General features: G+C 47.5%; 1 protein-coding gene across 12 annotated transcripts in view; it reads right to left on the bottom strand.

The window, feature by feature from the left end:
* The window catches only part of C10H9orf3 (chromosome 10 C9orf3 homolog), a 394,233-nt gene that overhangs the window by 145,584 nt on the left and 223,283 nt on the right, over positions 1–25,366 (bottom strand). For 10 of the 12 annotated variants that reach the window (XR_002336299.1, XR_002336292.1, XR_002336298.1 and 7 more), the window contains exons 6-8: positions 24,825–25,014; positions 17,115–17,221; positions 3,996–4,076 (exon numbers count right to left, since the gene is read on the bottom strand). Coding sequence is in view for 4 of the 12 variants with exons in the window: in XM_021064604.1 (XP_020920263.1) it covers positions 3,996–4,076; positions 17,115–17,221; positions 24,825–25,014 (378 nt within the window). In the remaining 8 variants the exon portion in view is untranslated. The remainder of the gene's footprint in view (positions 1–3,995; positions 4,077–17,114; positions 17,222–24,824; positions 25,015–25,366) is intronic. The other 2 variants (XR_002336297.1, XM_021064603.1) reach the window with 1 other exon arrangement.

The raw sequence follows: 25,366 nt of genomic DNA on the forward strand, positions 1-25,366 counted from the left end.
TTTTCCAAGACTTCATAGATACTAGTCAGGTTCGTTTCCACTGAGCCACAACAGGAATTCCTAAGGAAGGCCATTCAAAGACAAGCTGTTCCTCAGGGAAGCTGCTGCCGGCTGGAGGAGGGAGAGCCAGATCCTGGGAATGCTTGGGTAGAAGTGGGGTGGCTGTCTGTCAGGGATGGAGGAGGTTAGGTAAAAATCACATTTAAGGTCTTTTTTGACCCTAATAGTTTATGATTCTATAAGACAAAAGAGCCCAGAATATATGTAAGATGCAGCATTTAGAAGTAAAGCATTATTCATCCACTGCAGTGGAGTCAATAGGTTCACTATGAAGCCTCCGTCTTGCTAAAAATCAACAAGGGTGATTTTGATTTAAAAAAACAAAAACAAAAACACATACAACAACAACAAAAACAACAAAAAAAACCTAAATAAATTTAGAGGAACCATAAGTGAATTTTATTCGAGCACATATATTCAGGGATAGACTTAGCTAAAGATCCAAGCAATAAAAGACTATTTATCTTTTTTTTTTTTTTCTTTTTAGGGCTACCCCTACAGCATATAGAAGTTCCCAGGCTAGGGGTCAAATCAGAGCTGCAGCTGCCAGCCTACATCACAGCCATAGCAACTCAGGATCCGAGCCTCATCTGCAACTGAAACCACAGCTCAGGGCCACACCAAATCCTTAACCCATAGAGCGAGGCCAGGGATTGAACCTTCATCCTCATGGATCCTATGTCAGGTTCTGAACCCACTGAGCCACCATAGGAACCCCTCTCATTATCAGTTTTGCAGTGCTGTATTCGACAGATGCATAGACAAAATACCTGAACTAGTTTCCTCATAAGTCAGGTTAAAAGGGGCCTGTCATTCTTCAAGGCTAAGGTGATCATCATGAAACATGGGCTGTCTGTCTGCTCTATACATCCAGAACACAGGAATATAGAGACATGGAAAGTTACAAGAAGCAAAAGTGGAAAGGGTAAAAATGGAAAACTTTTTTTTTTTTTTGTAATGTATCAAAAAAACCCTTCACGACTTTCTCTTGGAAAGAGGCAAATGAGACAAAGACTGACTTCGTTTTGCAAGGGGAGGCAAGAAGCACGTTTTGAACAGCACCAGCATGTGTGGTGCTATGTGCTGAGATAATGGGAAAGATCATCTCATGACTCAGAGACGAGCAGATGGTCTGTGGGAGCTGGAGAAGGACTTTTCCCTCCTCGGTGGAGTGCTGGGGACTAGGAGTGGCAGGGGGTGGAGGGCTTGCCTGAGCCTGAAGCCCAGCACTTACCAGGGTGTAAAACAGGATCAGTAGCTGGAGGAGAGTCCTGTGGGCAACTGTGTGCCATTTAGTTCTTGTACTGCACATGCTGTGCACCCATCCTAAGTGTAAGACTCTTCACTGCAGTGTTGTTTGTCAAAGCAAAAAACTAGACATTACCAAAATGTCCCATGGTTAACAAATGGTTAGTCATGGAATGTTCATATCCTGGAATATTCTAGACAACACACACACACACACACACACACACACACACACACACACACACACACACACACAAAAGCACAGCAGAAATGAATCTGACTAATATCCATGAGGATGCAGGTTCAATTCCTGGCCTTGCTCAGTGAGTCGGGGATCCGGCATTGTCATGTGCTGTGGTGCAGGTCAGAGATGTAGCTTGGATCCCCTGTTGCTGTGGCTGTGGTGTAAGCCGGCAGCTGCAGCTCCAGTTGGACACCTCGCCTGGGAACTTCCATAGGCTGTGGGTGCAGCCCTAAAAAGGAAAGAAAGAGAGAGAAAGAAGGAAGGAAGGAAGGAAGGAAGAAGGAAAGAAAGACCTGTATGTGCCAATAACAGAACAATAGCCAGGATTACGTGGGGTGAAAAAAAAATAAGACACACACCGGTGCGTGTATACTTGTACTTGAGGGATGATTTCTTGGAAGTGAATCATGTCTACGTGGGGTTGTTCTACCACAGACACTATGAAGATGTCTTGCTGGCATCCAGCCCTGGAAGTGCTCTTCAGGGCCCATCCAGTGCCCCGGGGGGGTACACTGGCTGCCTCCTGCTATAAAGCTCTTCCTCCATCCCTCCTTCAGACAATTGCTGGTTTACCCGCTGAGGCTGCCGGGATGTTACAAGATGTTACAGAACAACCAGTGATGTCTATCAGTCTTTTTTAAAAAATTGAGATATAATTTACATGGAATAAAATTCACCATTTAAAAAATGTACCATTCAGTGGTTTTGAGCATATTCACAAGGTTGTGCAACCATCACCAGTATCTCATTCCAGAACACTGATATCACCCCCAAAAGAAACCCCATAATTACTGGAAGCCACTTTCCATTTTCTCCTCCCCCTCAGCCCCTGGCCATCATTAATCCACTTCTTGTTTCGGAGTTCCTGTCGTGGCTCAGCAGAAACAAATCCGACTAGGAACCATGAGGTTGCAGGTTCAATCCCTGGCCTCGCTCAGTGGGTTAAGGTTAAGGATCCGGCATTGCCCTGAGCTGTGGTGTAAGTTGCAGATGCAGCTCGAATCTGGCGTTGCCGTGGCTGTGGCTACAATTCCGATTCGACTCCTAGCCTGGGAACCTCCACATGCCATGGGTGTGGCCCTAAAAAGCAAAAAAAAAAAAAAAAAAAAAAATCTACTTCTTGTTTCTACAGACCTGCCTATTCTGGGTATTTCAGATAAATGGAAACGTACAAACATATGGCCTTTTGTGTCTAGCCTCTTTCAGCTACCATGGCGCTTTAAAGATCTGTCCATTTTTGTAGCACATATCAGTACTTCAATTCCTTTTTATGGCTGATTATTAATATTCCATTGTGTAAATATACTCATTTTACTTATTCATTCATCTGTTGATGGACATTAGGGTTGTTTCTGCTCTTTGGTTATTAAGAACAATAGTTTTACAGTTTTAACTCTTACATCAGTGACTTATGTCAAGTCAATTTTGTATGGGGTATAGAGCAGAGAGTCTAACTTCATTTTTCTACCTGTGGATATCTAGTTATTCCATGACCATTTGTTGAAAAAAAATTTTTTTAATAATTTAAATTTCTCTCCTTGAATAGTCCTGGCACCCTTGTCAAAAACCAGCTGACCACAGACAAAAGAATTTGTTTCTAGACTCTCAATTTTATTCCACTGATCTATATGCCTGTCGTGATGCCAAACTATACTATCTTGATTAAAGTAGGTTTCTAGTAAGTATTGAAACTGAGAAGTGCGAGGATTCCACCTTTGTTCTTCTTCAATATTGTTTTGACTAATCTGGGACCCTTGAATTTCCATATGAATTTTAGGATCAGCTTGCCCATTTTTGCAAAAAAGGCAGCTAAAATTTTGACATAGGTCACTGTTGGGAGTATTAACAATCTTAAGACCTGAAATTCATGAATATAAGATGTCTTCCTCTTTCTTTCCTTCCTTCTCCCTTTCTTTTTTTCTCTCTCTCTTTCTCTCTTTCTTTCCTTCCTTCCCTCCCTCCTCCTCTTTTTTTTTTTTTTGGCTGCCCTTGCAGCATATGAAGCTCCCAGGCCAGGGATCGAATCCAAGCTGAAGCTGCAACCTACAGCACAGCTATGGCAACACTGGATCCTTAACCCACTGTACCACAGGGGGGACTCTTAGTTAGTTCTTTAATTTCTTTCAACAGTGTTTTGGAGTTTCCAATATGTGCTTTGTACTTCTTTTGTTAAATTTATTTGTAAATATTTTGTCATTTTGATATTATTATAAATGAATTTGTTTTTTAATTTCCTTTTCAGATTATTTATAGCTATTGTATAGAAACACACCTGTCTTTTGTATGTTGACCTTGTATCCTGCAACCTTACTGAACCTGTTGATCGCTATTAACAGTGTCTAGAGGAGGATTCCTTAGGACTTCCTATGTATAAGATTATGTCATCTGCATAAAGATGGTATCTTCTTTTCCAACCTTGATGTCTTTTATTTCATGCTCTTACCTAATTGCCGTGGCTAGCACCTCCAAACTCGAGCAGACATCCAATCCTTCTTTTCTATCCTTTTTCTCCTCAACCATTGACCTGAAAGGGGGAGGAGCCCCTATAAAACTGGATTTTAATATGCAGTAGGATATTCTCTGTCTTTGCAGCAGGTTCAGGCAATACTTATTCACTTTTTTGTCAGCCATTTTTGATCAAAACTATTGGCCAGAATACAAACTAAATGGAGGTGGCGGAGGCGGGGGGCATGGGAGAAACCTACAAAGAATTTACAGAACAGGGTGACTTTAGGATTACATGAGAAAGTACTCACTGGCTAGGAGTTTTTCTGAGTGGGACACTAACACTCATTAGCCACCAATATAACACGCATCATGCTAGGATTGGCTGAGTTCATAAGATATGCTCAGAGGACGAGCAAAACAGGTGTGAACTATTAGAGATTGGTTTATGTACATGCATTATTATTTTAGGAAAATATTTCATAGGTAAATAGTGTTCTCATGAATCAGTGCCACACAGGGCAGTAATACAGAAAAATGATATATATATCCTTCTAAAATTTATTTTCTGAAGAATTCACAAGAAAATGCTAGCTGTGATAATCTCAGGGTGAGGACTACAGGGGTGGGGATGGAATTTCATATTTTCTAAACTGAGTTTGCCTATTACATACTTGTAGTTACACACACACACACACACACCCTAGCCATGGTTAGCTAAGCAGGGATTATGAACTCCTTTATTTCTTCAAGTTTTTCTCCATTAAAAAAGAACTCTACTAAATGTTACTGCAAAAATGAAACACCATGCGGAGTGAGTATGTAATTCGGGGCCCCATCAAAGAGAATTCTGCTCCTCCCTTGGAAATACCTGAGGGATGAGCAACCAGGGAATGGTCTAGAAAAATGAAGGCGGGGTAATCTAAGTTCAACTCTCCAGGACATGTCTGTCATTGCTGCTGGGTAAAAGAAGTGAGCGCGGAGGTGTCCCTTCGACAGGAAACAGGAACTGAGTGGGCAGCTCAAGGGGGTGGAGCTGGCCTTTGAAACAGGAAAGGGCAGAGTCTGTTTCTGGCTGGCAGAGGGCCCTCAAGTTTTTCAGAAAATGCTGGCACAGGTACAGCATCCTCTAGTCACGAAAGGGTAGGGACAGGCTACACGGCTAGCTGCCTAGCCTGTGTGGTTCAAATTTATGACAAAACAAAACAAAAACCCCAACAGACACGGAGAATGGGGTGGAAGGGCCTCTGAGCCTGAGTGACAGAGGGTGGAGGGCAGACGTTTCAAGGCACAGGTTTAAAGACTTTAGGAAACTCACAGGCCCGTGCTGGTGGTCGGAGCTCAGGTCAGAACCCTTGAAAGCCATGGGGGCAAGAAGTTTTTGCTTCTCAGGGCTGAAGTCAGAATCTGCACTGCAGAGGCCAGGTACTGTACAGAGCGGAGCCAGAGGGGACACCCAGGGTGGCCCTATGTAGAGATTAAACCTGAAGTAGGTCCCGGGAGGGTAGGAGGATCCCATTAGTCTCAGAAGCATTGCCAAGTTCCTTCTTTCCTCAAGCTATTCCTTTGAGCATCTTTGTTTAATGTTCTTTTTTTTTGGGGGGGGGGGTTGTTTTTGCTTTTAATCCTATCCTTTTCACTTGTAACCAGGCATTCTTGCACTTGGAAAAAAAAAAAAAAAGTCCTCTCAACTTCTTAGCAAAATTAACATTTTCAACATTCCAACCAATTTTGAGTTTGTGAAGAGGAAAGGTAGGTGATTTCAGGCTCAGGCTGGTAAAGAGTCAGGGGCAGGATGCCTTGTGGTTGCCAGCAAAAGGGTAGCAGCAGTGAAAGAAGAGACTAGAATAAACTAGGAGGGAGAGTGAAGCTGGCTGTGGGGGCTGTGTCCTCGTGCCCTCTGTCCCTTGTTGGGCAAACATTTCTCAGGTGCCAGAGGGTCCAGCTGACATGCGCTGGGTATTTACTATAGGTTGAACCACAGGAAATTAACAATTGTCTGTCATTTTAGGATCCATCAACATGGCAATTTCCTGTGATTCAACCTACCACGTGTGTTCTAAATGGTGCACGTACTCATCACATGTATTCCTTACACTAACCTATAAAGTGGAAATGATTGTGGTATTATTAAATGCTTGTGTTATTATGTGTTATACAGCGAGGAACTAAAGCTCGGCTGCGGCTGTGTAACTCCCTCATGGTCACAGAGCAAGGAGTGGAGTCAGCACTGGACTCGAATCCGGGCAGTTGAACTTCCACGCTTACTGTTATACAGCCTATACTCCTTTCCTGAGTTGAGATCTGAAGACTGCCAAGCTCTGGAGAGAGTTCTGTCTGCATCCTCAGCTGATGTTTCTCTAAAGTGAGACAGGATCGGCCAGGTCTTGGCCGAGAAGGCATCAGGACTATGGCCTTTTGCTCTGTTCAGAGTCGGCACGAAGCTCACAAAGCCCACACAGTCAACCTGTTCCTCTGGTGGGACATCCTTACCTGCAATCAGGGATGGCTTCCCAGTATATTACTGGAAGCTACATTGACCTTTCGATCAGTTTGAATAACCCCAAATGAGCGGCTCATTCAGAGCCTTAGGCCAACCAAGAAGAGGATGCCAAGTTCTTCTAATCCCAGGCCTGGGTTTCTGAAAAAGCCATCTAATTCCATCTGGCCTCTAGACTCTGTCTCTCTGATCATGTGTTATCCCGAAGCCTGGGTCATCTTCCCAGAACTCCATTTTCATTATGTCAGTCTTAGAACTGAAAATAGCTTCCCACTGCCTGGACTCTCGAATTTGGCTCCATTACTTAGCCTGGTCCACCTTTAGTCTCATGGGTTCTTAATGGCTCTCCTCTTCAGGAAGCCCATTCTCACTTAATGGACACTTCCACAATCAATTTGCTGCGTATGCCTGCCAGGCCTTGCTCATTGAGTTTCCTTCTCTTTACCTCTTTATCAGCCTCACTGCTCTTCTTTCCTACCATCCCAGCTTAGCCTCACATCTTCCCAATGGCTCCTTCTAACTCAGCTTACTAATACTAAATTCTCAGCTCTTTGAATTCTGAGGACACAACCTATAATTTGTCTTGTGACCAATATTTTAACTCTCTGAATGATATAGAAGGAAACTCAGGGACAGAGCTCATGCTGTCTATGGCATTCATTTCTTCAATATTTATCAAGCACCCACTCAGTGCCAAGCATTGTGGCACACAGAGGCAGAGGAAGACATAGGCCCTAAGTTCAAAAGGGCGATGGTTTAGAAGAGAGATGTATTGGGTTGGACCATGTGAAATTGTTTGTTTTTATAGGCTAAAGATGGCTCAGTATTGGCACTTTAATATGGCTCATTCTAAATATAATTATCAAGTAATGCAGTAAGGTCAGAAGTGGAGATACAACCAGAGCATTTAGCAGGTAGAGAGGAGGGTCATTGGCTTATCATGTCATGCCTGAGACTTTTGGAAGGTAGTGATAGCTGTACTGCTGAGCAGAACAATCTGGAGTCAAGCAACAAGGGAAGGATATTATAAATAGAGACAACATGAAAAAAAGACAAGGAGATAAGAAAGAACCAGAGCCAGACAGTAGGTGTTATGGGCTGAATCACACCTCTCCAAAATGTTTGTGCTGAAGCCCTAACCCCCAGTGCCTCAGAATGTGACTGCATTTGGAGAGAAGGCCTTTAAAAAGTAAAGTTACATTGGCTGGTTAATGATGGCCATTCTGACCAGCGTCGGGTACCTCAGAAAACGAAATGTAGAACTACCATATGACCCAGCGATCCCACTCTTGGGCATATATCTAGACAAAACTTTCATTCAAAAAAGATACATGCACCCCTATGTTCATTACAGCAGTATTCACAACAGCCAAGACATGGAAACAACCTAAATGTCCATCGACAGATGAGTGGATTAAGGAGATGTGGTACATATACACAATGGAATACTACTCAGCCATAAAAAAGAGCAAAATAATGCCATTTGCAGCAACATGGATGGAACTAGAGACTCTCAGTATGAAGAGAAGTAAGTCGGAAAGAGAAAGACAAATTCCTTATGATATACTTAGATCTGGAATCCAATATACGGCACAAATGAAACCATCTACAGAACAGAAACGGACTCACAGACATGGACAACAGACCTGTGGTTGCCTTGGGGGAGGGGGAGGGAGTGGGATGGACTGGGAGTTCTGGGGTAACAAATGCAAACTGCCACATTTAGAATGGATAGACAATGAGGTCCTGCTGTATAGCACGGGGAACTATATCCGATCACTTGTGATGGAACATGATGAAGGATAATGTGGGAACAAGAATGTACATATGTATGACTAGGTCACTGGGCTGTATTGCAGAAATTGACAGAACATTGTAAATCAACTATAATTTTTAAAAAAATTTTTTAAAAAGAGGGAATTAAATTAAAAGGAGGCCACTAGGTTGGACCTTAACTCGGTCTGGTTGGTGTCCTAAGAAGAGATTAGGGCATATACAGAGACACAGGGAGTGCAGGCACACAGAGAAAAGCCAAAGTGAGGATGGACCCAGTTAGAAGGTGGCTGCTTGTGCGCCAAGGAGAACGGCCTCAGAAGAGACCAAACCTGCTGACACCTTGATCTTGGACTTCTAGCCTCTACGGCTGTAAGAAAATACATTTCTGTTGTTTAAGCCACATATCAGTCCTTGGAATTTTGTTACAGCAGCCCTGACAAACTAATACAGTAGGAGTCAATGAACTCTTTGAGGTGCCTAGAGGGTAAAGCAAAGAATGGCAAGGGAGGAGACTGGAGTGATGGCATGCGGGGCCTTGCCTACTGTATTCAGGAGCTTGAGATTTCTCTTGGAGTGGGGCGGGGAGCTTCTGGAACGCTATGAGCAAGGAGGTGGCAGAATTGCAAGGTTTCATAAGTAGAGCTCCTCAGTGGCAGTGAGGAAGATGGATTTCATGGGGCAAGACTAGAGGTAGAAAAAAACAATTTGGGGAGTTCTCATTGTGGCGCGGTGGAAATGAATCTGACTAGGAACCATGAGGTTGTGGGTTCGATCCCTGGCCTCGCTCAGTGGGTTAAGGATCTAGCATTGCTGTGGACTGTGGTGTAGATCACAGAAAGTAGCTCAGATCTGGTGTTGCTGTGGCTCTGGAGTAGGCTGGCAGCTGTGACATCTCTGATTAGTCCCCTAGCCTGGAAACTTCCATATGCTGTGGATGTGGCCCTTAAAAAAAGAAAGAAAGAAAGAGAGAGAGAGAGAAAGAGAGAAAGAAAGAAAGAGAAAAAGAAAGAAAAAAAAAACAATTCAGAGGCTGTTAGATCACTGCAAGCAAGCCATTAAGTTCTCAACAGAGAAAGAGTGCTATTGGGGTGGAAAAGGGTAACACTGAGAAACACTTAGAAGGTGAGTTCATGGTCAGGGCTTAAACCCTCCTGGGGGTGTAGGGGAGTGGAGGGGAGGGAGGAGTTGGATGAGTTTCCCACGTTGCTACCTTGAACGAGTGTGTGAACTTGTACCACCAGGGAGGGGTCCAGCGCTCCTGGAGGTGAGATGGTGGGAGCGGGAGAGGGCATTACCAGCATGAGATGTAGGGCAGCCAGGAAGAGATGGCAATGGACAGGTCAGCATTCACATCTCATCTTTTTTTTTTGTCTCATTTTTGGCCACCCCACAGCATATGGAGCTCCCAGGCCAGGGATCAGATGGAATACAGGTGCAACCTAAGCCACAACTTCGGCAACTTAGGATCCTCAACCCATTGTGCCGGCCGGGGATCAAACCTTCAACCCAGTGCTCCCAACACGCCGTTGATCCCATTGCGCCACAGTGGGAGCTCCTCAATCTGCTCTTTAAGAGAGATCTGGGCTGGACTGGAGCCTTGGGAGCCCTCAACACAGATGGGAGGTGGGGTCAGCTGTGCCCAGGCCCCACTCATCACCCACATTTTATCATTCCTGTGCACATCAGGTCTTGGCATGTGACAGTCAGATGAGACCCTCAGGTGGCCTGAGCCTCTTTTGCCATAAGCACCTAGAATGTACCTCTCTCCAAGTTGTGATGGCAGGTACAGGGAGGTGCACGCTCTGGGCCCCTTGCCCCTGACGAGGACAGATCTTAAGCTGGCCCCCATTGCCTGCAGCGCAATGTCATGTAACCCGACTTGATATCATGGCACCCCAGCTTGGCTTTCCATGCTTCCTTCCATCTCTCCCTCCTGGGAATCTGTCTTGATACATCCCTTTCACATGAAGTTCGGCTGCTTCTGGAGAAGCCCACCTAAGACGGGGCGTTTAGATGAGACCACTCCAGGACATTGTGCAGCCTAGAGGGGGTCCCCCTGGGGAAGACCAACTCTTAGAGCAGGAAGACGAAGAGATGACTTTGAAGGCGACCGAGGAGGGATGGCAGGAGGGGCCAAGAACAACTGGAAGAGGGATAGCCATGAAAGTCAGATGATGGAAATTTCCAGAAGGGAAGAGTTATCAACAGCACCAAAGCAAAGGAGCCTAATGAGGAAAGAACTGTGTTTACAGAATCTGGTGATCTGGAGGTCCCGTCGTGGCTCAGTGGTTAATGAATCCAACTAGGAACCATGAGGTTGTGGGTTCGATCCCTGGCCTTGCTCAGTGGGTTAAGGATCTGGTGTTGCTGTGAGCTGTGGTGTAGGTCGCAGATTCGGCTCGGCTCTTGTATCGCTGTGGCTCTGGCGTATGCTGGCGGCTACAGCTGCGATTAGACCCCTAGCTGGGAACCTCCATATGCTATGGGAGCGGCCCAAGAAATGGCAAAAAGACAAAAAAAAAAAAAAAAAAAAAAAAAAAAAAAAAAAAAAAGAAAGAAAGAATCTGGTGATCGTAAGGGCACAAGGACCTTAGGAAAAAAGTTTCCCTAGACTTGTGATCCTGGTCACGTCCAAAGTAATCAGCACTCCATCCTCGCCTGGTGGACCGACTGTCCTTCCCGTCTCCCTTGTGGGCAGAGGGGTTTAAAGCTCACTTACATAAGGAGCTCTAGGATCTGCACCAAGGCATACTCATTTCTAGTTCTGTTTCTGGAACTAGAAATTTTCTTCAGCTGTGTTAAGACTGACAGGTCGGGAGTTCCTATTGTGGTTGGGACTAGTTAAGAACCCGACTAGCATCCATGGGGATGCAAGTGCGATCCTTGGCCTCGCTTAGTGGGTTAAGGACCAGCTTGGATCCTGAATTGCTGTGGTTGTGGTGAAGGCTGGCAGCTGCAGCTCCAATTCAACCCCTAGCCTGGGAACGTCCATATGCTGTGGATGCAGCCCTCAAAAGCAAACAAACAAACAAACAAAAGACCAAGAAAGACGACTGACAGGTAGGCAGTTAGGCATCTGAGCGGCCAGGGTAGGCGTGCGTGCTGATGAGCTTACAGAATCCAGTTGAGAACAGGCTGATGGCCTCAATCTCCCTGGTGGGGCAGGAGGCAGGAGAAGGGTGGGGGGGGAGGCATGGGCAAGGGGAAGGTGTGAATAAACACCAAACTCCACCGTGGAGTTGCCCGAGGGGATGCAGGGATTTAATCGTGGCCTGCGGAGCCAGTGGAGACTGAAGAATGCGTTCAGACCCAAGGTGGGGGCGTGGTGGCCAAGACTGAAGCTCTGGGCTGGAGCTTTTCCATGAGGCAGGCTCATGCGGCTGCGAATGGACCCGTTCCCGCATGTGGGTGGGAGAAGATTGCTATGTTCTTCAAGGATTAGAAAGAAAAATGTTGAAAAAAAAAAAAAAACTTTAAAGGTGAAAACTTCACATAGACTTTTAACAGGAAAAAAAGTCTCAGTGGCATCATGCAAACTCAGAACTCGTGGCGTGCACCTTTCGTTCTGGCGACAGCTAGAATCACATACTTGGGGGAGTTTCCCTGTTATTATGCGATGTCTTTGTGACCCGGGGGTGAGGGGTTCACAAGGAAGATAGGAGTACAGTTTGCATGTCTCTCAGATTCTAGCGGCATCTAGAAAGAGCCAGGGCGGGCTCTGGGCTTGTCAGCACCTCCTCAATGGAACGCATTTTCATGTTTTTCTCAGCATGGGCTTGACTTGAACAATGAATCCAGAAAAGGGGGGGGAGTGGTAATAAATCACAAACAATCAAAAGCAAGAGAGATGGCCTCTGACTCTGTCACCGGAGCTCTTCCATCTCGCCGGCCTGTCATCGATAGGCTAACTGAAAGCACTCAGAAGATGCTGGAGGCAGCTAAACCCTAGAGACCAAGGCTTTCAGAAGCCTCCTTGCAGCTTCCTTGTCAAGAGTCAAGGCTGCAGCCCTGGACCGAGGAGTTGGGGGCGGGGGGAGCTCTTAGGCCGGGGTTGGGAGGACAAATGAGAGAGCCAAGAGGTGGTGGTCAGGCAGGGCAGAGTGGAAGAGCAGCGAGCCCAAGCCTTGCCTGGCAAATGGGTCTGCCCGGGGCTGGAGGAGGGGCGGGGGAGCGCCTGGAGAGAGCCCCTGGGTCTCATCGATGGGAAAGGCATTTTAATAATTAACCAACGCGAAAAGGCTTGGAGTCAGTAATGCGACCCTCGCTTTTGGAGACCATGCCTCAGGAGCCTGAAGCCGCACTATAGGCTCCCCAGCCAGTGAAGGCTGAGAAGGGTGTGGGAAAACACATGGAACTCTTGGAACCAAATGAAACTTACGACCAGGTCCATTTAAGGCACCTTTGATGAGAGCCATGCTTCTACGCTGGGTGTGTTCAAGGCGCAAACGGAAAAGAGTTCTCCTAAATTACTGAAATTAGCAAGTCCGAGACAAACCTAATTTGAGTTTTTCTCGTCTCGCTTTGTTAATACTCCTCCAGTATCTATGATCAACACAATATTGAGTTTTTCTTTCCCTCCCAGATATTGACTGAAATAATCAGATAGACACTCTCATGTGTAAAAGATAAAGACGCTTGGTCCAAGGATATTTATTTTAGCCCAATCTTCATGTCCTTCCACAGTTCAAGACACCTGGAGGTTTCTTGTTTTTGTTCTGTTTTTGCATTTTAGGGGCACATGGACGTTCCCAGACTAGGGGTCTCATGAGAGCTACAGTGGCGGGCCTTCAGCCATGCCAGATCCCTAAGGCACTGAGCAAGGCCAGCGATGGGACCCTCGTCTTCATGGATACTAGTCAGGTTTTTCACCTGCTGAGCCACGATGAGAACTTTTTTTTTTCCTTCTTTTTTTTGAGGGCCACTAAAATCAAGTTCTTTGGAGGCAGACGGATGGTATAGGGAAGAGAGGATTGTTTTAATCCCCACTCTGCCCTTTATCAGCTGTATGATGTTAGACACTGTAACCAGGCTTTCGAGCCGTGAGTCATCTAAGTGAAGATGGATAACAGCCAGCAGGAAAGATGGGGAAGCACTGGCATGGAGACAGAAGGAGATCAAGGAGAGTGTGACACACAGAAGCGAAGAAAGTGTTTTTAGAAAGAGGGAGTGGTCCACCATGATGAACGTTGCTGCAAAGACGGGCAAGAGATGCTTCCACTGTCTGGCAACATGAAACCAAGATTTCTTTTTCTTTTCTTTGTCTTTTCTTGGGCCACACAGCATATGGAGGTTCCCAGGCTAGGGGTCAAATCAGAGCTGTAGCCGCTGGCCTGCACCACAGCCACAGCAACGCTGGACCTACACCACAGCTCATGGCAACTCGGGATCCTTAACCCACTGAGCAAGGCCAGGGATCGAACTTGCAACCTCATGGTTCCTAGTCAGATTTGTTAACCACTGAGCCACGATGGGAACTCCTGAAACCCAGATTTCTAAGTTGTTCTTGGTCCATCATTTCAAGACCAGAAAGATAACACCTTTGATTACTGTGTGGTTTCCCGGGACTTCTTTCCAGGTCTCATCTGTGTAGTACAACAAAAATCTGAGGACAGATTCTCACAAGTCTGGTTCTTCCTTTCACTTATTTTGAGGCTCTCCGTGCCCATTTAAGGGAGGATTCTAGGGAAGGAGAGGAAACTAAACCTAGACTATGTAACTTGGGATCGGTTCAGAAACATTTCCTCTTCACGGTCAGTGCATCGGATAACAATATTTTCTATAGTGATGTGCAACAAATCTTTCAAATGCAGTCATTTCACGGTTAGCCTAAATTTAGGCAAACACAATTTCTGAATACTAAGAAAAACAAATGCCATAATAAGCCTTCTAGCACAGGGGTCTAAAAATAGTGTATTCCTTCTCCCAGCTCCACACACAAAGGACAAGCTCTTGGACATTAGAAGCACCACCAAGTCTAGAGCTAACGCTCTCTGCACATGTGTACGGATTTCCCACTGTCCTTCTGACTGCTTATAAGCTGGGAACTTATTTCATCAAGTAATGTTATTACTATTATTATTCTTATTATTTTTGCTTCTTAGGGCCACACCTGCAACATGTGGAAGGTCCCAGGCGAGAGGTCAAATCGGAGCTGCAGCTGCCGGCCTACACCACACCCAGCAATGCCAGATCCGAGCCACATCTGTGACCTATGCCGCAGCTCACGGCCAGGCCGGATCCTTGACCTGGGGAGCCAGGGCTTGAACCTGTGTCTTCGTGGATACTGGTCGGGTTCCTTACCTGCTGAGCCACAACGGGAACTCCAAGGAATGTTAATTATAATGCCCCTAACTCCACCAAAGGACTAGGGGCATGCAGAACGGGAGGCTTCCAAAGGACTTGGGGAATGGAAGCATCGAGCCTTGAGAGCTGACGGGATTGGCCTAGTTACAGCTCGCACATAAGTGTGCTCCCGCAGCAGCCACCTTAAAACAAACCTCTCTGATCTTCATCTACCTCCCCTTCCGGCACAACTTCTCTCACACAGTCCACACCCAGTGTCTCTGCTTCCTGATCTCCCCTCACTCGTCACTTCGATCTAGCTCCCTTCTCCACAACTCATGAATACATGCATGCCCGTCAAGGTCACCAGCATCCTTTGCAGGGCCCACACTCACTCCAGGGCCCCTTCTCTCCCTCCCCGTCCCACGGCCCTCGGCAGCATCCAACATCCCATTCCCATCTTCTTGACTCACTTTCTTTTCTTTCTTTTCTTTTCTTTTTTTTTAATTGTTATTTTCCCAATACAATTTTTGACTCACTCCCTTTCCTGACTTCCAGGACTCCTGGCACCTGGGTTCTCTCTGCACTGATTTCCCCAGCTCCTCCGCTGGCTCCGCCTCTTCCTCCCAACCTCTTCTCCCACCTTCTTCTTTCCCAGTGATTTTACCAGGCTTGGGATTGTCAGTAGCCATAGGCTGAATGTCCCCATTTTTTCCAGTGAGCTCCTGACTTGTAAACCCCACTGAGTTCTCAATAGTTGAGTATCTATTTGGCACGTCAACCTTAACACATGCCGAATGGGAATCTTGATTCTTCCCTCCAAAGCCTGCTCCACCCGGAGTCTGTACCATCTCACCACATGGCACCGCCATCTGTCTGCCCAGCTGCTCAAGTCAAAAGCCTAGAAGTCATTCTGGACACTTTCAGTTGCCTCCTCTCCACACTCAATAGACCAAAGACCTGCCAGTCCCACTGCCAAAACTTGTCTTAAATAGGTTGGCTTCTCGTGTCTGTCCTGTGACCAGCAGGACTGGAAGCGTGACCGTCTACTGCCACGTTCTAACCCATCTCCTTGCTTTTTGTCTGCTGCCCGCAGAGCAGGGATCCTTCCCTGCTGAAGGCCCTGGGCGGCTTCCAGTTGCACTTGGGGGAAGGCTGGAAGCTCCAGCGCCTGCCTGCCTCTCCCTGCTCTTCCTACCACGCTGCCCTCCTCTCTGTCCCTCCAGCACCAGCATGCCAAGCCGTGTGCCTCCTGCCTTAAGGCCTTGGTGCTCTACAGAGAGGCATCCTCCTTGCTGTCAATCTCTGTGCTCCCTTCACACCGCTTCTTACCACCTGTCACTAGCCGTGCATGCAAGAGGGGCCCAACTGACCGCGAGTTGCATGAGAGCAGGGACCCTGTGCACGCTGGCCGTGGGTGTGGCCATCCCGCTGGCTGAGTGACCGGATGTGTGAACAGTGGCGCTGGGTGGGGCAGGCAGGGCTCCTGGCTCTGGCTTTCCTAAACAATGGATGAGTCAGCCACAGCAGCAGTTAGCGTGAGAGGGGGGACTTCTTCGTGGGAAGAGCGGCCACACCCTGGCTGCCGGGCAGCACAGAAGGACTGGTCGGCCTCGCTGGGGTCAGGCTGGGCCCGCATTTCCCTCAGACTCCAGCCTTAGGGGGAAGCCACCTCTGTGTGTGTGTGTGTGTGTGTGTGTGTGTTGCAGGGGGGTGTTGTTTATTAAAAATAAACAACAGAAGCAAAATCCATGCAGGCGGGCTTCTGCCCAGGAATTGGCCTTCAGGACAGCCATCTAAAAAGAGGGGTGACTCCTGGATGGCCGCCTTCCCACCTGTCTGACCACCGAGTCCAAAGGCTGGGCTCCAAGCAAGAGGGGGCAGGAGGGAAGCTTCTGTTGCCATGGCAACTGCAGTGCTCCTGGGGCCTAGGCTTGAGGTTTCAGATAAACAACTATTTAGAGACCTGACGAGAAGGAGCAAACAGAGGAACCAAAAAAAAAAGAAAAAAAAAATGGCAAGAAGTAATCCTTAACAAGTGCTGCAGGACACACTCAGAAAATAAAACACAGGAGCTGAGAGCAGAATCCTCCCACCAGCACAGGAGTGGCCTCCTGCGGGGCTGCATCCGGAACAAAAGGCCCCATTGACACAAACATCTGTTACTACTAAACACTTAGGAATCAATATTTTCCTAAAGGTTTTTTTTCTTCCCCCCACCCCGTTTGGCTTTCAAGGGTTACTGTCTGCCAGGCTACCGGACTTTAACCTTCTCCAAGTCCGCAGCCACCACACAGAGTGACTATTACGACCTCAAGTGAAGAATGTGGTCCCGGAAACGGCCCCGTGCTTTTTTTTTTTCCTGAATAGACACCCAGGGAAAATGTCAGAAGGCAAATCCAAACCCACACCCTGAACGACTTAAAACATAACAATCCTGTCCCTGGGAGGATGAGTAATCCAGCCCAATTTAATTTTAAAAGGAAACAGCCGATTTAAGGAGATGGCCTGGATGAGGCTTGAAGGAAAGGAGGGGGGCGGGATCACGTGATGCTTTACCTCAACACCTGCATCTCCTCAGGGGAGCTCCGCACCTCGTCCCGGAGGCGACGCCAGCGCAGGCAAGCCCTCAGCTCCTGCTGCTCCTGGGCCTCGTGGGGGGCCAGCTGCTTAGACCACAGACACACAGACACATATGCACAAAACACAGTCACTGTTGTCCTCACGCAGGGTCAGAGCCGTCCCATGGAGCGGAGAGTTTTGGTTTTTTTGCAGGCGAAGAGGGGGTTGGGGGCGTCGGTGGCACAGAGGCCCCTGCCTTGCCTTGTGCCCTAGTAGTAGAGGGGTCAGAGGGCCTCTGAGGTCCGCAAACGTAGAACCAGCCCTCACCCCCCCAACCCCCGGGCCTTTTTGGGAGGCGCACACCGCCCCCCCCTCCTGGAACCTCCCCCACAACCCTACCCCCCCCAAGCCCCCACCCTCACCCTGTCCTGGAACCTCCCCTCCCACCCACACCCCTACCCACTTGGGAGAGAGAGAGAGCGAGCCTGTGAGCAGGCCTCCCCAGGGGGCCGTTTGCACTCTGGTTCCACCCAGCCCCTTCCTGCTTTGTCCTGCATCGGGTGGGAAAGGCCCCCTCCATTTACCTCCTATTCTCCCCAGCCCTCAGTTTGTCAGGGCTGTTTACAGTGGAGCCGGCTAATGTGACCCAGATGATTCTGTTTGCATAGAAGCAGAAAGGCCGAGCTGCCTGGACGCAGGCTTGGGGAAAGAGACGGCCTTGCTCCCTGCCCTGCTGGTCAGAATGGGCTGCCCTCCTCCACGTGCTCTTGAGGCCCCCACGGCTGTACCCTCCACAGGGGAGGGCAGCAGCGTGCCCACTGGGGAGGGAAAGGGCTGCATCCACAGGCATTTCTGGAAATTAAAGCTCCCTAATAGTTCCCTTGACAGTTACTTACTGATGCTCCGCCAGGCCCTGGGGACAAAATGGACACAGCTTCCTGAAGAGTCCAGATAAGAACACTAACGGTCAAAATGTAGTGACAGGGCAGTTCCTGTTGTGGCTCAGTGATAATGAACCCAACTAGTAGTATCCATGGGAATACAGGTTCAATCCCTGGCCTTGCTCAGCGGGTTAAGGATCCGGCGTTGCCGTGAGCTGTGGTGTAGGCCGGCAGCTGCAGCTCTGATTCAACCCCTAGCCTGGAAACTTCCATATGCCACAAGTGTGGCCCTAAAAAGATGGAAAAAAAAAAATGCAGTGATGACAGGGAAGAACCCCGATGCTCCCTGGCCCATCAGGGTGGTAGGAAGGCTTTCCTGAGGAGGTGATGGCACCTGAACCGGTCCCCAGGGACAGGGGAGTCGTCCAGGGGAGGAGGAGTTTCAGGAGGAAGGAAAGCATGTGCCAGGCTCATGGGGCCTGAAAAGAGTGTGACATGTTTAGAAAACGGTGAGGGATAGGGTCAGGCAGGGAGCAAGATGCCATCCAGGGAGGGACAGAGGTACCAAACAGCCAGCAGAGGCCAGGTGACCAATGAACCTTGTGTGCCCTGTTGTTAGAGGCTAAATTGTCTCTCCCCAACACATATCACACAAGTTGAAGCCCTCATCGCCAGTGTGACTGTGTTTGGAGACCGGGCCTTTCAGGAGGTAATGAAGGTTAAATGATGTCAAAAGGATGGGGCCCTACAGAAGACCTGAATAGACATTTCTCCAAAGAAGATAACACAGATGGCCAAGAGGCATATGAAAAAATGCTCAAATAATCACTAAGTATTAGAGAAATGCAAATCAAAACTACAATGAGGTACCACCTCACACAGGTGAAAATGGCCACCATTAACAAGTCAACCAATAACAAATGCTGGAGAGGGTGTGGAGAAAAAGGTACCCTCCTCCACTGTTGGAGGGAATGCAAACTGGTACAACGGCTATGGAAAACAGTATGGAGGTTCCTCAGAAAACTAAATATAGAACTACCATATGACCCAGCAATCCCACTCCTGGGCATACATCCAGACAACACTTGTATTGAAAAAGATACATGCACCCCTCTGTTCACTGCAGCACTATTCACAATAGCCAAGACGTGGAAACAACCTAAACATCCATCAACAGATGAATGGATTAAGAAGATGTGCTACATATACACAATGGAATACTACTCAGCCATAAAAAAGAGCAAAGTAATGCCATTTGAATCAACATGGATGGAACTAGAAACTCATACTAAGTGAAGTCAGTCAGAAAGAGAAAGACAAATATGATGATACCACTTATATCTGGATTCTAATATATGGCACAAATGAATCTATCTGCAGAAAAGAAATAAACTCATGGACTTGGAGAACAGACTTGTGGTTGCCAAGGGGGAGGAGCAGGGAGTGAGATGGACTGGGAGCTTGGGGTTAGTAGATGCAAACTACTGCATTTGGGATGGATAAGCAATGAGATCCTGCTGTGTAGCACTGGGAACTGTATCCAATCGCTTGTGATGGAGCGTGATGAAGGATAATGTGAGAAAAAGAATGTGTATGTATGTATGACTGGGTCATTTTGCTGTATAGCAAAAATTGATAGAACACTGTAAAACAACTATAAAAGAAAAAGAAAAAGAAAAAGAAAAAGAAAAAAAGGTTTGGGGCCCTGCCCTAATCCAGTAGGGCTGGTGTCCTTATAAGAAGAAGAAGAGTTAATGCCATTTGAAGCAACATGGATGGAACTAGAGGCTCTCATCCTGAGTGAAGTTAGTCAGAAAGAGAAAGACAAATCCCATATGATATCACTTATATCTGGAATCTAATATAGGACACAAATGAACCTTTCCACAGAAAAGAAAATCATGGACTTGGAGAATAGACTTGTGGTTGCTAAGGGGCAGGGGGGAGGGGCGGGGGAGGGGGATGGACTGGGAGCTTGGGGTTAATAGATGCAGACTCCTGCCTTTGGATTGGATTAGCAATGAGATCCTGCTGTGTAGCACTGGCAACTAGGTCTAGTCACTTATGATGGAGCAGGATAATGTGAGAAAATAGAATGTGTACCTGTCTGTGTAATTGGGTCACCATGCTGTACAGCAGAAAATTGACAGATCACTGTAAACCAGCTATAATGGAAAAAAATAAAAATGATTTTTATAAAAAAAAAGAAAGAGGAAGAGACACTAAAACTGTGTGCACTGAGGAAAGGCCATGTGAGGACATGGTGAGAAGATGGCCCCCGCCAAACCAGGGAAAAGAGGTGTCACCAGAAACCAAGCCTGTCAGCACCCTGACTTGGATCTGCAGCCTCCCAAACTATGAGAACAGCAAGCGTGTGTTGTTGAAGTCTCCCGGCTTGCGGTATTTAGTTATGGCAGCCAGAGCTGACCGAGACACCTGCAGAGGGGTTTAGACTTTACCCAAGTTGATGACAAGTTATACGATCTCACTTGCCACTAACTCAACTCACTTCTCCCTGCGGAATGCCACGCTGAGAGGAATGCAGGTTTCTATTGCCTTGTTCAAACCCACTCTCTTGCAGTGCTGGCTGATGCTGGGTGCTGCAGAGCGCAGTCTTGCGGGCAACAGAGTGACCCATGAGCCCTCATGCCCTGTGCAGGGATGAAGCAAGCTGCTGATTGGGAGAGTCCCGGGAGGCAGCCCACCCTTTCCTGCCCCAAGAAGCATTCTTGGGAGATTTGTTAAGGGTGCTTGTCAGGGACCACCCGCAGCTCAGTCTCACTCAGCCTTCAAGCAAAGGGCCAGAGCAATGATGTACTCTGTCTGGAAATCTTTCCAAATTTTGCATTAGTTCTAGAATGACCACTTCAGAGTTTCCATCAAGGCTCAGTAGAAATGAACCTGACTAGGATCCATGAGGATGCGGGTTCGATCCCTGGCCTCACTCAGTGGATTAAGTTTCTAGTGTTGCTGTGAGCTATGGTGTAGGTCGAAGACAAGGCTTGGATCTGGCATTGCTGTGGCTGTGGTATAGGCCAGCAGCTGCTGCTCAGATTTGCCTCCTAGCCTGGGAACCTCCATATGTCACAGGTGCAGCCCTAAAAAACAAAAAGAAAAAAAGAAAAGGAAAGAAAAGAAAATAGAATGGCCACTTCACTTCAGAGGTGTCCATGTTCTCACATATTGAAAACTTACTGCATGTACCTTAAAGGATGATGGCATAGGTTGGCCCCTAGGCCAGGTTAAGGGAAAAGGAGAGATAAAGAAACTTCAGTTCCTAGTTCCTTTTTGAGGCCCACAAGGAGTCACCTCCTCCAAATAGGCTTTCCGGATTTTCTCAGACCCAGCCTCTTCCACACCTTTGAACTCCCACAATATTTGGTGTTTACCTCTTTTTTCCTCCTTTTCCTTCTTCCTTTATTTCTATCTTTCTTTCTTTCCTTCTTTCTTTCTCTTGTTTTTGATTTTTTTGTTATGCCTGAGGTTTGCAGAATTTCCTGGGCCAGGGATTGAACTCACGCCATAGCAGTGACCTGAGCCGCTGCAGTGACAATGCCGGATCCTTAAACATCATGGAACTCTACCTCTTTTTTCTAACTTAATTTCTTCTTTCTACCTTGGCATGCTTTCCTTTTTTTTTTTTTTTCTTTCTTTTTTTTTCTTTTCTAGGGCCACACCCGCGGCATATGGAGGTTCCCAGGCTAGGGGTCGAATAGGAGCTACAGCCACCAGCCACAGCCACAGCAACGCCAGATCCGAGCCTCGTCTTCGACCCACACCCCGGCTCATGGCAACGCCAGATCCTTAACCCACTGAGCGCTGCCAGGGATTGAACCTGCAACCTCATGGTTCCTAGTCAGATTCGTCAACCACTGAGCCATGATGGCAACTCCAAACTTTCCGTATCTTCAAAATTAGACTCTGACCTCTTTGAGAGCAAGTGCTGTCATCTTATCCTTTTATCCCTTCAAATCTAGCAAAGAATGGACACGCAGAAGGTGTTCAGAGTGAGATGTAGCCAGGCCAGCTCCGTGCCTCCATTGGTAGAGATGGATGTGTTTAGAGCAGCTAGAGGCAGACTCAAGCAAAAAGACCCCAGGAGATACAGGCAAGGGGGAGGGTAAAGTGGGAGCCCTCTTTGGGGACTCAGGAGATAAAGAGAGAGATGGTCATCAGATGCCCAACACAACACTCACAATTACAAAGAATAGCACAGAGAGGATGGATACGTGTATGTGTGTGACTGTCACTGTGTCGTACAGCAGAAATTATCTCAGCCTTGTGTATTAACTATACTTCAATAAAACTTTTAAAAACCCACAAAAAAGCACACCCTCTATGTGTCAGGCACTATGCTAAGCTCATTCACACACTATCACTTTCACCCTGCAAACTTAAGCATCCCTAGACCCATTTTATAAAAGTGGAAACTGAGGCTCAGGAGGTTACATAACTTACTGATGCTCACCGAGCTGGTCAACAGCAAAGCCGCGATTCCAGGCCTGGTCGGACCCCAAAACCAGCCCTGTCTCAGGAATCCGCCACGTGGCCTCTGTCCATGGAATCTGTGTGGAGGGGACTCAGCCATGCCCACTGCTAGTGCTACAGTCAAGGTGGGTAAGGGGGTGGGAGCGTGAATGAGACATGGTTCCACTTTGAAAGAGGTCAAAGTCTCGGAGTTCCCATTGTGACTCAGCGGTAACCTGACTGGTATCCGTGAGGATGCGGGTTTGATTCCCCGGCCCCAGTCAGTGGGTTACGCATCTGGCATTGCTGTGAGCTGTGGTGCAGGTTGCAGACGTGGCTAGGATCCCATATTGCTGTGGCTGTGGTGTAGACTGGTGGCTACAGCTCCTATTCGACCCCTAGCCTCAGAACTTCTTTATGTTGGAGGAGCCCCCCCCCCCAAAAAAGAGGTCAAAGTCTAATCATTCTGCTAGAAGGAAGAAAAAAGTGAGAAAAAAAGAGGTAAGTGGCAAACAGAGTGGAATTCAAAGTTTCTGGAAGAGTAGTATTGAATTGTGAGTGAGATGATCAGGCTGGTCTAGCAAGGGAAGGTAAGCCCGAGCTGGCTAATGAAAAATAAATATGATTTCTTTCTTTCTTTCTTTGCTTTTTCAGGTCTGCACCCCAGGCATATGGAGGAGGTTCCCAGGCCAGGGGTCGAATCGGAGCTATAGTTGCCAGCCTACACCACAGCCACAGCAATATCTGATCTGAGATGAGTCTGTGACCCACACCACAGCTCAAGGCAACGCCTGATCCTCAACCCACTGAGTGAAGCCAGGGATGGAACCCGCAACCTCTGGTTCCTAGTTGGATTTGTTTATGCTGCATCACAACGGGAACACCAAAAAAATAAATAAAATTTCGGCAGGCAGAAGGAACGTGAACAAAATCATGCAGCTAACCACAAACTTGGGAATTTCAGAAAATGTCAAATAGTCTAGTGTAGAAGGGGAGGAGAAGGCAGGGAAAAGAAGTGACCAAATATTAGAAACTAGAAAATAAGCAGGAAGCAGGTTAGGTATCATATCTTCCTTAAAGCTGCGGGCTAGTTCTCTGAAGTTAAGGTTGTCAGCTGGGAGCATGCTGGCCAGGTCTGGCCTCTGCATATGTCTGGTTTGCGTATTTTTTTTTTTTAATTAGTAAATTTCACATAAAAATCCAGATTCGCAATTTCCTTTAAAAAAACTAGAAGTCCAGGCTGTATGGAACCCTCCTTTCAACATGACACCAATTGCCTAGAGCTGAGAAGCTGTTGGTTTGCCCCAGTCCCTACCATCCCCTAATCTATAACACCAACTGCTTCATTCTTCATTATTATTACTTTTTTTTTCTTTTTAGGGTCACACCCAAGGCACATGGAGGTTCCCAGGCTAGGGGTCGAATCGGAGCCACAGCTGCTGGCCTATACCACAGCCACAGCAACACCAGATCCAAGTGGAGTCTGCGAGCTACACCACAGCTCAAGGCAGTGCTGGATCCTTAACCTACGGAGCGAGGCCAGGGATTGAACCGGCATCCTCCTGGATACTAGTCGGGTTCTTAACCTGCTGAGCCACACCTGGAACTCCAGTTTCATTCTTCACTATTTGCCAGCAGGCATCTGAGATCACGACGCTTGATTTAAAATTTAATCTCATTATTTAACAAAACAAAACACAGTTGACGTCACCACCACAGAGGAGTGCTTGAGGATGCCAGGGCATGCCCTTTTCTTCAGGTTTTTGCTCAAATGTCCCCTTATCAGAGAGGCCTTCTCTTAGCACCCTCTAAAACAGCTCTTCCCCCACCTCTCTCTATCTGGCTTCATCTTCTTGACAGTGCTCTTCCCCACCTGACGTGTTACAGATGTAGTCATTTATCTAGTCTCTCTCTCATCACTCGATGGTGAATCCCACAGGGAGGAGTAAGGGCGTTCACTTACACAGCAGGGAACAGTGCCCAGTGCATAATAAGCACTCAAAAGCTTTCTGGTTTTATTTTTCATTCTTTTTCTCTTCTTTTGCTTTTTAGGGCGGCATATGGAGGTTCCCAGGCTAGGGCCCAAATGGGAGCTGCAGCTGCCGGCCTACACCACAGCCACAGCAATGCCAGATTGGAGCCACATCTGCAACATACCCCACAGCTCACAGTAACGCCGCATCCTTAGCCCATTGAGTGAGGCCAGGGATCAAACCTGTGTCCTCTTTGATCCTAATTGGGTTCCTTACTGCTGAGCCACAACGGGAACTCCAGTATACCAATCTGTTGAGTGAACGAATGACCGACTGAGTTGAACTTGACCCTGGGGAGTGAAATGCGTAGCGCACTTGAAACCTACCTGCTGTGCCTTAGCCCAGAATATATCTTCCAAGTGAGTGGCGAACCCTTCACTCAGCCACTCCTCGGTCCAGTCTCGGGCCCCGATAGCCAGGCCAAACCAGGCGTGAGCGATTTCATGGCAGAGGCGGGTCCCACAGAGATGGCTCATTCCGGTCAAGACGCTCTGGGAGAGGAAGACGATGTGTGGGCTGCGGGTAATGGGGGAGAAAACACACCGAGTCTTGTTAGGACCTGTCCTCGTGGCTGCCGCCTGGGGCAGCTTTCTCAGCCCCATGAGCCTGTCATTATCGCATGCATGCCAGATCACGACAGATAGGCTCGCAGCTTCGATGCGTTTCGAAATAAATAAGGGGCAGTTTGCATTTCTGGCAGCGGTTCAGCTGACCGTTTCTGCCAAGCCGTTGTCTCCGTCATCAGACGGCTATTACCTGTAATAAGTAGCCTGCACCGAGGTTTACACCAAAGAAATTACAAGGCCATGGAAGCATTTACTCGAAATCTGGATTGTAAAAGAAGAGCAGGTGTGAGAATGCGAAGGCC

This window comes from Sus scrofa, chromosome 10 (assembly GCF_000003025.6).
Source record: "Sus scrofa isolate TJ Tabasco breed Duroc chromosome 10, Sscrofa11.1, whole genome shotgun sequence".
Taxonomy (NCBI): Eukaryota; Metazoa; Chordata; class Mammalia; order Artiodactyla; family Suidae; genus Sus; species Sus scrofa.